Source organism: Leuresthes tenuis, unplaced genomic scaffold, assembly GCF_036924035.1.
Source record: "Leuresthes tenuis unplaced genomic scaffold, fLeuTen1.0.hap1 SCAF_22, whole genome shotgun sequence".
Taxonomy (NCBI): Eukaryota; Metazoa; Chordata; class Actinopteri; order Atheriniformes; family Atherinopsidae; genus Leuresthes; species Leuresthes tenuis.
Genome location: NW_027325376.1, coordinates 8,395,382 through 8,408,357, shown reverse-complemented (window position 1 = coordinate 8,408,357; position 12,976 = coordinate 8,395,382). Strand labels below are relative to the sequence as shown.

At 40.0% G+C, this 12,976-nt stretch overlaps 1 protein-coding gene across 2 annotated transcripts in view; it reads left to right on the top strand.

Moving 5' to 3' along the window:
• The window catches only part of LOC140281739 (adhesion G protein-coupled receptor L3-like), a 210,075-nt gene that overhangs the window by 177,652 nt on the left and 19,447 nt on the right, over positions 1–12,976 (top strand). For both annotated transcript variants that reach the window (XM_072376228.1, XM_072376227.1), the window contains 4 exons: positions 1,042–1,251; positions 4,240–4,460; positions 9,058–9,124; positions 10,934–11,025. In XM_072376228.1, coding sequence (XP_072232329.1) covers positions 1,042–1,251; positions 4,240–4,460; positions 9,058–9,124; positions 10,934–11,025 — 590 coding nt within the window. The remainder of the gene's footprint in view (positions 1–1,041; positions 1,252–4,239; positions 4,461–9,057; positions 9,125–10,933; positions 11,026–12,976) is intronic.

The window sequence follows — 12,976 nt, the reverse complement described above, 5'->3', positions numbered from 1 at the left end:
TCTTGGTCCTCGATATTTTTAGGCAGATGTGAACCCACCAATCATGTTTGCCTTTATTGATAATACCCCTTAAGCTCTCGTAGCTTTTGTCTGAAATATTTTGAATCGTGATTTTACTTAACTTTTAATTTTGTGATTGGTGGCTTTTAATATTTTGAATGCATTTCTAGCACTATGACATGGTAGAAAATGAACGTTTCATCCATTTTATCTCTAACCATTGATACTTATCAAAAGATAAAGTGTTGCAGCTTAGAGTTTGGACATGCAAATGTGCACAAACCTCCATTTTATTCCTTCATTTCTACTTCAGAAGCTTCTGCTGTTGCTTTGTTTGTGTGGCTAAGGCCAAGCGAGTCAGCCACTCTGCAGATTCTAACGTTATTGATTATGTGTTGTCTTTTCCCGCTCCCTGTGTGCACCTGGCTTTCATGGACTGATGTAAATTCTTTTTTTTATGGCTGCAGCGGAATAACTGTTGATTCTTATCTTTCCCAGAAAGCCACAGATTTATTGTCAGCAAAGAGCTTTTTAGTGCCCAAAACTGGCTGTGGTGGCAAATTACAATCTGAAAGGAGAAAATTATCTAAAAGCAGCACTGAAAGATATTGCCCATGTTATGGTCTGATTGAATTCCTGCTGTGCTGGCCTTAGACACCTGTGGCCCTTTGGGTTGCTCACTTTGTTTCACTTTGTTGCCTGACCAAAATGAAACAACAGGGGGGGGGATTTTAAATTGATTCACACTGACTAATTCATGATTCATATCTGCCACCTGTGGCTTGGTGTAGTGGTTTATTGGAGGGTTGAGTGACTGCACTTTACTCCCAGAAAACAACATTGCAAATAAAGGTTTTGGCATTGTTTTGATTTATTTATTTATTTTTTTGTCATTGTTTGTTTTTATCTTTCATTTGCTTTTGGCTTCATACACAAATCAATTTATAAAGCTTTTCCTCACACCAAAATCTAATTTCTAGTCCCAAAAATAGGTTTCTGCTGGAGATTACTGAGCACTTTCTGTCATCATTTCTGCTGCAGAACACGGACCCTGTTCACGACCTGCTTCTAGATGTCATTACCTGGGTGGGCATCCTCCTCTCACTGGTGTGCCTGCTCATCAGCCTCTTCACCTTCTGCTTCTTCCGTGGCCTTCAGAGTGATCGCAACACCATCCATAAGAACCTGTGCATTAGTCTGTTCATCGCTGAGTCCCTGTTCCTAGTGGGGATCAATCGGGGTGACCAGCCGGTAAGATTACATCTAAATGGGAAGAGGCTGTTAAAGTCCATTTAACATGTATGTAGAACCAGATCAAATCTAGATAATTTAATCAGTGAAAAAGCATTTAAAAAATACAAATGAAATCATTATTGATATTATTCTTAAAACAGTGTGATTAAGATTTTTGATTAGTAGTATTAGAGATGAAAATACATGGATTTTGAGAACATTGGACTGGGTCAGGTCGGCTCTTTCTTTCTTTTTCAGCTCTATGCAAAGGTGGTTGTTGGCTCCAGTTATGTACATTATTCAGATTAGCATGAGATTAAAGAGGTTAAAACATTAGCCAAGTGGCTCGTCCATATCAAGTAAAGTGAGTGAGTTTTGTTCCCCAATTCTTAGACTGTGACTTTTTCAATTCAGTTTGACTATTTCATGAGAAAAGTGACAATGCATGTACATTTATTAACATCTAAACAAGCTCAAAGTAAAAGCACACTTTGTTTTATCAGTGGTCCCCTTTTCTGACTTTTTAGGCACCCAAATAGAACAAAGCAAAGAACAGTCTGTAGGATAATTTAAACAACCTACATAGTAATAAAACCATATACAGAACACAAAGCAAAGCATTTTCCATTTAAATGAATTCAGTTAAATACAACCAAAATAAGACATGTACTTGTGAGAGGTATAGTATGAGTATTTTGATTCCGAATAAACCATTTCTTTCAAGTTTTATTTGAATAAGTGCTAAGATAGGGACTCTGGAAATAACAGTAGTTTTGAATTACATTGAAGAGATGCTCTGATGGGAAAAAACAGTTTAAATAAATGGAGTTTTTCTACATGGGATTATACAGCAGTTTTGAAGCTGAGGTTTGAATCTAAACATGACCTTCTCAATTTGATTTTTGGAGAGGCTTGTTATGCTTCTTCTGAGGGAGAGTGTCTTGCTCTGTATTGACCTGACCGCTTTTGGGGAGGTGCATACAAACTTTTTTACACGTTCACTTGCATTTACATTCGTCAAGCCAGTGTTTGACCTTTCCTGCAACAATTATTAACCTGTTGGAAACCTCTCATGCTGTTTTCAGGCATTTGTTTTGTTTATCGTTCTTTTTAATTTTTTTTTTTTTACGCTGTGCATAATAAACACTATCGGGCTCTGTAACAACCCTTGTGGGACTTTAGCTGTTCGAGCTAGTTTTGTAGATGTGCATTCTGATAATCTCGGAAAAATAAGACTTCATAAAGTTAAAGAACTCTGCACAAAAGTTGAGATGAAATGGTTTATGCAAAAGAATGTTATGGTTAACCATGCCCATTTAAGTGCAGGAAGCTAAGTCAAACTCTGACTTAAAACCATCTGAAATCTGAAGAGATTGGACCCACAACTGCAGTGTAATTTTTTGGGAAAAAGAATATAAATGTAACATTTGGTGTCCTGCTGTAATGTGAGTGGTGCTTCACACTGACTGGTACTGGCCTAGGACCCTTTAGATATAGTTTAACACAGTGAAAAGAAATACAGAGGAAAAATTAAGTTGGGGCTCTTTATTTGACAAATGCCAGCACCCATGGTTGTAAAGAAACAACCGCTTGCTTGAAAATAAACTTACATAGCCCCACCACGACACATTTAAACTCATTGAAGTGACATTCTCATACAGAGATTGCTGTTATGTAGAACATACTCGCTGGCCTGTATTCATCATTTCACCCCATAACCACCTCCCGTTGAAGTTTTTCAATTTGCAACCACTTCAGACTAATCTGGATTAAGCTGTTCAATACACTAAACCTCCTTCTAGTTTAATAACTGTAGGATGTCGGATGGCATTTATTTCCCGTAAGAGCTCAGCTGTGGTAGCAGGTGGAGGCATGCTGTCACTGCACAGTCATCTTTGAGTGTGCATGCTCAACTCATACAGCAGACAAATGTGGAGTCATTACAAGAATGCCAGTTGGCAGAGAGCTGTTACCCACCTGCATCTTCTCACAGTCCAGCCATTTTTGCATTCTAATGAGTGAGACTTTGTAGTTTGCTTTGCACTCCTGGGTCAAACACAGGAATGCACTTTAGAGCTAATAGCCCTCATATTAATTAGAAATATTCATTTTCAGTGCTTATTAACCTACACAGCTGTGGAGTAATTATAAAAACGTAAACTTCACAGATAAAGTTTAATGAAACCCCCTTTTTAGGCAATGCTGTCAAAACATCTTTGAATATCACAACTATCAGAAGTAAAACGCACAGTCCATAGTTGAGCCACAAAGGTGACTTGCTGTGAAGTTAAAGATCATGCTTTAGGCCTGCACCTTTCCCTTCCATAACATTTTATGGGTAGCATTCACAGCCCAGCTGTAAGATCGTTCTTCTGGACTGCAATTAATGTCCACTCAACCTTTTAGTTATTTAATTGAATCCATTTCAGTGACAAAATACGCTAGTTATGTTCAACTGTGCCAATAATTGGATCAGTCCATATAAGAATTGTGCACGTACACCCATGTGAATGTCAGTCTGCTGGATTCATGTCTCACCTGTATATTTCTTTTATCAGTTCAGAAAGGGTTTAACCACACTATGTGCTCGCACCTGGCCATGCTGTAGTTCTAAAAGGCTCTTGGACTGTTGACTTCACTTCTTGATATCTCTCTCTGATCCATGCCAAGTACAGCAAACAAGACCACATGGGCTCAGTAGCTGCAGCATTCCTCTGCCAGTCATTACAGGCAAACATCCAATCACTTCATCCAAACAAAGCTTAGCAATGCTAATTGTTAGAGACACAAACATGGTGAGGTGAGAAAATGCTGCTTGCTATAGTCACTCAAATGACTGACTTTGCTAGTCATATTATGCCCTTTAGTATGCCATTTAATCTTTCGAGAAATAAAGGATTTAAGGCCGAGTGATTGAAATTTGTCTTCAGTAGTAATGCTGACATCTCCCTTCTTTTATTCTCCCCTTTTATATCTCTCTTTCTCTCGACCACAACACTTTCCCAGATTGCCTGTGCTGTCTTTGCCGCCCTGCTGCACTTCTTCTTCCTGGCAGCGTTCACATGGATGTTCCTCGAGGGCGTACAGCTCTACATCATGCTGGTGGAGGTGTTCGAGAGCGAGCACTCACGCCGACGCTACTTCTACCTGGTGGGCTACGGCGTTCCCGCACTAATTGTGGCTGTCTCCGCTGCTGTGGACTACCGCAGTTATGGCACAGATCGAGTGTGAGTACATGTGGAGATGCCTCCATTTTGAGACATTTAAGGAAGAATGTTTTGGAAGAATTCAAACCAATGCATTACTATACATAGTCAGCTTTCAAGCATAGAGCGATACTCTACACAAGAAGAAACACGTTATTGGGATTAATTAAAAACTACACAATATCTTTTCCTTCTTTAAACTAATCATTATAAATAGGTGTAATACTGCATTTTTTAAAATTAAAAATAGTGTTTTATAAACTATAAGCATGGAAATCAATGGTTGTTTACAAGCTAGAACTCCACAGGAAGATAATATCACAATGTTGTCATAATTTCCAGTGCTCATAAAACAATCCAGACATCAAGTCTTGAGATATTTTTACTCTTTCTGTATTGTTTTTGTGAACACCTTCTTTTAAAAAAGAAAAGCAAAATCTACTCTTTTTAGAGAAGGGATTCTCTGTATATTCACAGCCATAGAGAGCCTATTAAAAACTTGAGAACTGTTTGTGTTGGTTTCAATGACTTTAATAATCTCATGGATGATGCTCCAATAGCTATTACCATCAGCTTTTAATGAAGCAGAATAGCTACTCATACATTTCCCCACTGCTGGACTGAACATTGTTTAGACAGGAAAAAAATGCTAATTTCAGTAGATGGCATTGCTGGATTCATGTCAGGCTATTATCTTCAGCATTTTACGATGCACAAATTACAGACCAGGAATGGAGATGTTTAAGGGAGGAGGTTGTGAGTATAATCAGAAAGATGGAGATTGAAAGATATCAATAAAGTGAGAGGAAATTAACAAAAAGACACTGAGTGACAAAGTAGATTTTTTTGTGTTTCCGTCAGAAGCTCCATAAGATATGATTTCACAACGCTTTTCTGTGAAATATACTGCATTCTATAAAGCAGTGTGATACCAAGCAGATGATAACTCTCCATTCCTCTCTGTTAATCTCTAACCCATCTGAAAATAATGAAGACCAGCATCAGCAGTTTGCTACTGAGATGTTTATCATGCATGCCACACACACATAAAATGCCACACAACTAGACAGTGCATTTGTAGATTGGCGGTGCAATAGTTCTTGGTGATGGATGAGGCGATAGCTGCCACCGCCTGAGCCTTGGCATCATGTGAATAATTAAAGCCTGCCACCGGAGGAACAATTATACACTGCCATTGAGGGATGAGCAAAGGGATAAAGCGTGACACGTGGTGAATAGCAAAAGGTGGTGGTGACTTGGGTGAGGGGGGGGTGCCTCATCCTGCCGCAAATTGATTTTTGATGCCATAGCAGTGGTACCGTGGGTGGGGTCACTTTGAGCTGAAGTATCCAACAAGCTGAAGTGGCATAGCTGCAGCAGATTTATTAGGATATATAATAAGGAGCAACTTTTAATAACTGCACATGAATAAAAGGCAGTGGCATGATGGTGACATAGCTGCTGAAGTTCCTTGTTTGAGTTTGAGATCAACGAGTTGGCTTCCCATTGAAATGCTCCAGGGATTGCTCCAAATGTGTCCTTTGGCAAGGCATTAACCCTCCTCTAGTCCCGTGAGGCTGCCAGTGGTCAGAAAAACGAAGATGTGTTTCTTCTCCACTTTAATGAAAGTAATACATCAAGGGAGGTAGAACTTCCTGGTAACTTCAGTAATCTGGTTGCTGATACAGTAGTCTGTTTAGTAGTGTGTTCCACTGAGCATGTAGAGTAAAAGTGTGTGTGGAAGGGGTTTTTCTTTTTGTATATGCCAGCTACCACACACTCAGCTCCTCTCACAAACTCATCCTAAAGGTCTAACAAACATACTGAATCCAGTTCATCTCCTATAACACATACAGGTTAGTTCTCTTTGATATTACCTGGCTGTTGAATATTTCAAAGGGGCAGCAGGGTGATGCTTCATGTGACTGAGAGGGGGGGGTGTAGCTGAATATTATGTTGGTAACAAGTTGTTCAATCCTAACTGAGCAATGACTAGCTTTCCATTCTTTCAACTGTCATCAGAGAGCACATCCGGTGGTTATGGGAAAAGCTGTTATTCTTTTTCAGAAGGGTCAAATTGTTGGTCTGTACCAAGCAAACAAAACAACCAAGGAGACTGCTGAAACTACTAAAATTGGGTTAACGGTTCAATGTATTATGAAAACCTGGAAGGCCAGCAGTCAGCCATTATGTTCAAGGAGGAAAGGTGTTTGGATGCAAATCTTGAAAGTTTGTTATCAGCTGTGTAGCTGAATAAAGTCACTTAAGAGTAAGGCCAATTGGAACCAAAAAAAAAGGAAACATTCAAGTTGCTAGGAAGCATAAAGATTGGATTCGGAGCAATGAATTCATATTTATTCCAGTGATGAGTTTGTCAGGTTAAGAAGAGCCACCCGCCTGTGAGGGCGGCATTATGATGTAGGTCTTCAGTAGGTCAGGTTTCGGTTCAGCAAAAAGATCAGTCATTCACACATGAATTGGCCACCACGGGGTGTAGATCTTGACCCCACTGAGAGTTTTTAGAATGCTCTGCTTTATGAAGCCGTCTATGTCTCCCATAATCAATACAGGGTCCTAGAGAAATATTAATCAAACTCTGATGGAAACGAATGTTGGTGCATTCATTTCTCAAAATGATGACATGTCAAAAGCTAAATATGATGCAACAAAATACTACAAAATAATCTGCTCATCAAGCCATTGCCTGATAGCAGTGGTGGTCATGAACTTCACACAAATGTTACCACACAAGATGCACAGGTCTTAATTGTCACTCTATAATGCAAAATGCGCTTCTCTACATCAGGCTGAGTCACAAAATACTTGCACTTGCAGGCCCGAGTGTGGCTTATGTTCAGACCGGCACTTGTTTTCTTTTTCTTATTTTTGTCTTGCTCGGTATCCGTAAGAGCAGTGCAAAAAAAAGTTGCACAACAGGAGGGGAGATGAAAACTAGTTGTGCATGTTCCAAAAGCCAGACACAAGCAAGACAAGAGTGGAGAAAAAGAGGTAAGAGGAGGCAGAAAGAAAATGACAGCCCACAGCTCCTGCCACCTACCAACTCTTTCAATCTCACTATGATCTGAGGAGGAAGAAGGCAAAAGCGAACAACAGAACCTTGAGCATAATTTATCACAGTAACGTTCTTGGCGTGTGCACTTGGCGTGTGCTTTGATGAGCTGCCAGAGCTCGGTGCATGTTTTTCGGCTTTTGTTTGCGTATGCTCACTGCTTTTTGTGTCCATATGTTTTTTTTTTTTCTATGTTGCCTACTCATCCATTGATAACAGCAAGGAGGAGACGTATCAAGTCCCAGTAATGGCAAAGGAACAGTCATTCTTTGTCATGTCACTTGTTATATAGTATTTTATCTTCTCTGAGTATTGTTTGATACTGTATAGAGTTGTTAGGTGACAAATAAAGACATAATCTGCGCTCAAAAAAAAGAAAAACTGCCAGCAAAGCTTTTCACAGGATTTAAGTTGCCATTTATGTGAATACTTGAGAGGCTCTGTTTTGTTGGAAGAAGAATAAAATTTGTCATTTAATTGTTCTTTGTTTTGCCATTGTGCTGGCTCTGTGTACATTTTTTTGTCATGGTTACGGTAGTTTCACACTATAGTTCACAGAGATCAACATGGATATTTTTTGCGCAGTCACTTTCTAAATCCCTTTGAAGTGTCCCAAACAACTCAATTTGGCCTTAAAATGCTTTTGAATTACAGCTAATTCTCTGCCACTTTCGTTTTCACTCTCTGTCAGACTGAATGACAACGCTGCAGTATGAAGTGTAATTTTCCATCGGCCAAAAATGGAGGCGTCTATCTCCTGCAGTAGCGGAGATTAAAAGATTAATAATTCAACCACAGGTCATGAATCAGATTTCTTTCTTTTGCCATTTCAAAAGAGCACTGTCACCTTCCACTGGCCCCTTTTCTTCTAGACAGTATTTAGTTTTGAGGGAAATTGGCATTCTGTATTGTTTTGATACGAAGTGTAAGATCAGCAGGGCACTTTTTATCATTATTGAGGTAATTATGGCAGTCCTACAAAGTAATCACAGTTAACACGAACATGTAAGACATGTAAGTCAGTGAGGGCCGACAATGTGTAGCCATGTCTGCCAGGGTCAAGGTCAATCCAATTTCTTTGGAGCGTTGCAGTTGCAATTCAATTTCAGAAGAATTGCATCATCCATAAATGATCATCTATGGATGGTAATTTGATATCTTAACCCGAAAAAATTGAATTAGAAGAGAGATGATTTTTGTTCAATTCCTCCTTTACGCTTTTCCAATTTCTTCCTTTTACTTTGCACCTTACACCTGTTTTGGTCATGAAAGGTCATCCTGATGGCAGTCACTGAAGCTGAGAGCCCCCCCTCCTCCAAATTCTCACCAATGGTCATGATTCTTTAAGCCACTTAGAGCCACTGTGTTTTGAAGTGCCTATTCCTCTGTGTCACTCCAGCCTCCTGCTTGATCTATATCCTCGAAGCAAGAGTATAAAGCCATAACCTCAAATCTTTTTCTCACTTCCCCTCACTTTCTAGACTCATATTCTCCATCCTGTCCTTTAACTCACATCCCCTTCACCTCTCACTCTTTCTTTCATTGCAGTTGCTGGCTTCGCCTGGACACGTACTTCATTTGGAGTTTCATAGGACCGGCAACCTTGATAATTATGGTAAGCGTCCCCCCTCTCTCTCACCCCCTCCCCTTCTGCTCATTAACCCTACTTAGCCTGCGGGTCGTCGCTTAAATGGTCCACAGAGATCCTTTTTTCTAGCTCCTGTCTCCCTCTTCTCTCTGCCCTGGTGAGCATATATGCCACCGCGAGGCACGGAGCCGTCCAGAAAAACGAATGAGGGGTGTAGAGAATATATCGCAGTTTGTCACCCCGCTGCAGTCAACTGCTGAGACAGTTTTGGGTGGTGGGGCATAGTGTTGGGGAGTTAAAGACAGAGGAGTAGGGAAAGAAAGAAAGAGAGAGTGAACTCTGCTCAGTATGCAGTGTTAGAGTAATCCACACTGCGGTTATGATTGATTTTGTTCCCCTTCCAATTCGTACTCCACTACCTTTTTCCTTCTTCTTCTCGCAGGCACAAAGTCAGCTCTGGGTGCGAGTACACATGCTGTATGCTTTATTACGAACACACTTGTGTTGTGCCTCCCAAGAACTAGGACAGCCATGGGTTGATATTAAGAGAGAACGTATTTATCCAGCTCCTTTAAATCTGGTGTGAGACGAGTGTTCATCTGAATATTTACATCAAAGCCAAACTGTAGAGACTGCATCTAAAGATGCTCGCTTGTCACTATAATCATTCTTGCGCATCAACACAAAAACTTAAAAAATACCCGACATCAAAAACAAAAAAAAAACCTGACAAATTGGTTGTTGCAAATACGACTCCTTATTAATATTTGTTACTCCAACATGTCTCAATCTGGTTGCCACATTCATAGTTCTGTGTCACGCTGAAGTTTTCAGTAATCACTCACAATGCAGCTTCTTTTTTCTTGGATTAACAAAAAAGACTTCCTCTGCTACATCTTGGGTTTAATCCAATTCCTGGCAAGTTTGATGACGGTTGGCCAGTGTTGCATTCGTTATTATTTTTTTATTTAAATCTCTCCTCATATTAGCTGAATGTCACCTGTGTACCGGAGCAAAGTATGTTACATCAGACTAATTGCTGCGATTTTTGAGTAGTCCCTCAGAACCGACCCCCATGCTGTGACCGGAATTGACTCATTTTCTATTTTTGTGATCACCGGCTCACAGAGTGAAAGAAAATTAATGAGATACACTAGAGTGGGTCTATCTAATTTAATTTTTTTCCATCTTTTTCCCCTTTTGAAATCCAGCAGCCAAATATTACACCGCTTATTTATTTTTCTAGCTAATTACAGAGTCTTTGGCAAAGATGGAAGCAAAAGTCTCTCTGAGATGTGCTAGACTCAACTTCTGTGGTTTTGTTATTTTCTCTCGTCTGTTTTTCAATGAGAAATTTACAGAGCACTACATTTAAAAGCGTTGACATTTTATCTCAACCTTTTATTGGCCGTCGATTATAACAAAGCTGGAGGTCTAAAGTTGTGAATGCTGAAATATCGTCTGTCATCAAAAAATTCAGCCTTTGGCAAACATTTATTTTCCATCTGTAAGACGAAAGCAGCCACAGTGGCAGTAAACCCCTGTGGTTTTACTCTAAGTGCGAATATGATGAGACAAGTGTGGATAAGTCGGATGGAAAGACTCCCATGTACAAGTATGCAGCTGTCTTGTCTCAGCGGTCCCTGTACAGTCTGTTTTACCACCATAAGGGTTTCATAGGATTTTGTGCTCTGTTTGGCAAAGAGGGAACTCAAGTCTGGCTGCTGTGTTCCGGCTTTGTGCAACAAAGTGCCCAGATTTAAAATAAATGAATGATGCTGTAACAGGAAATAGAGAATCCTCATTCCTGTCACTCTGTCTGTCTGTCTCTCATAGCTCAACGTGATCTTCCTGGGCATCGCTCTCTACAAGATGTTCCATCACACAGCCATTCTGAAACCAGACTCCGGTTGCCTGGACAACATCAAGTAAGAGCATTGAAATCACCCAGATATCCATTAAAGTGGTCTAGAAATAGCACTGTTTGTGAGGCTTTGTTGCAGGTTGAAAGAATCCTTCACTGCGAGCGTGATGGACTCACTTCCACCAATCACACTCTGACAGCTGAATCGGGGTGTCTGGAACTAAGACTTGGTGTCAGCTGACATTTCTTTTTTTCTTCAGGTTTAATGAACCCCTGGTAAAAGATTAACTTTAGGTTGGTACTCTGCATTCAAGCCCCTGTTTGCAAGCAGTGCACTTTCTCTTGCCTCCCCCTTTTTGATATTTTGTAACATAATTAAAAGCACTTAAGGTTGCGAACACCCAGCCTAAGGCTACAAAAGCTTGAGCCTGCAAGGTAAGCACCTCCAATCTTTTGAACGGTTGTATTGCTCCAGGTTAAAATTGAACAGGTATTCTGTTGTTGCCTTTGCCACTATCTGAAAAACACTCTTGTCTGCAAAGGAAAAAGGCCAGAAGACAATCTGACAGACCCGACCTGGTGTTATCTTGGTGTTGACATACTGCTGATGAATATTAATTTTTGTGCGTGTGTGTCATGGCTTTATATTATCAGAACACAGCCAGGTATTGGCTGTGTTCTGATAATATAAAGCCTCAGCGGCAGCAACTGTGGGATGCAAACTTCCCTTGGTGTCTTTACAGATTAGCAAATAAAACTTGAGATACTTTGTAGTACTTTTAAGACACTGAAGAAGTTAATGTCAATGTTGTTGAAGTAAGTAAGTAATTCAGGAGACCTGTTTGCTCTAAGGTACAGCCGACACAACGAACAAGCACATAGACAGCTGTGAGTGCAGAAAGATCTGTATTATGCAAATGCAACACAGCCAAATATACATTATGTGTGTCTTTTAGAACCAGTTATTCCAATATATACATATTAATTTCATATTTTTGATCCATGATCGTTTGACAAGTCAAGTACCTCCATAACTTAGCAGTGCATTCTTGCTGTCATACCAAAAATACGCTTTTGAAAAGGAATTAAATTTATTCACTTATTTCACTTTTCCCTCTGGGGTTAAAAAAAGCCAACAATGCACAGTGTGTTGTAATTATTAATTAGTTACACAGCCCACACACAGCAATGACACATGAGGAGAGAAAACAAACACCATTTATGTTATATGTTAATCAGACTTGTTACATCGTTGCTCGAGGCAATGTTGTCTTCAGGCAATGGAAGACTTTACGTCTATTGCAGTACAATAACTTATTGTGCTGGGTCCATGTTTTGGTGTTGTTGTACTGAGGGAAAAAAACATCCCAGGAAATCTGAATGAGCCTAGGATGTTTTTATAACTGAAATGACGTTTATTATCGTTACTGTGGTAATAGTAGCAACTAGTAACGTCCACAGTGAGGGGTAAAAAAAAGTATCTGTAAGAAGTCAATGATTTCCTACAAACATACATACATGTGATGAGGCAAAGTGTGTCGAGACGAAGCTCAAAACAACATCAGTGAGGGTGAACCCAAACTGCAAATTTAGAGGACTGTAAAAACCAAAAATATGAACTGAAAGACATGGGAACTGCACTGTTTGGCGTAAACTCTCTGCTGATTTATCCCTACAAGTGACCTCTTCCACTCACAAGGCCATGTGAGGGGCTGTTACCAGAAAATATGTACCAGTGTAACTCAAAAGGCGTTCCATTTTACTGCACATGATATGCTCTCATGCTCCATGTGGGAACATAGAGTGCCATCACCTGTGCGTTATTTGTGTTTCATAAACCATTTAAATGACACTTGTACAAGTTTCAAAGGTTGTTTGGAGGGAGACTTTGCTCAGTAGAGTGACAGCATTTTCTTCTCCTTGACGTAAGCTCCAGCCGGCTGGTGTCAGGGCCGGCTTTTTCTGCAAACAGTAAAAAGTTGTTTTGCTGTCTGTGTGTGGTGATGGATAAGGGC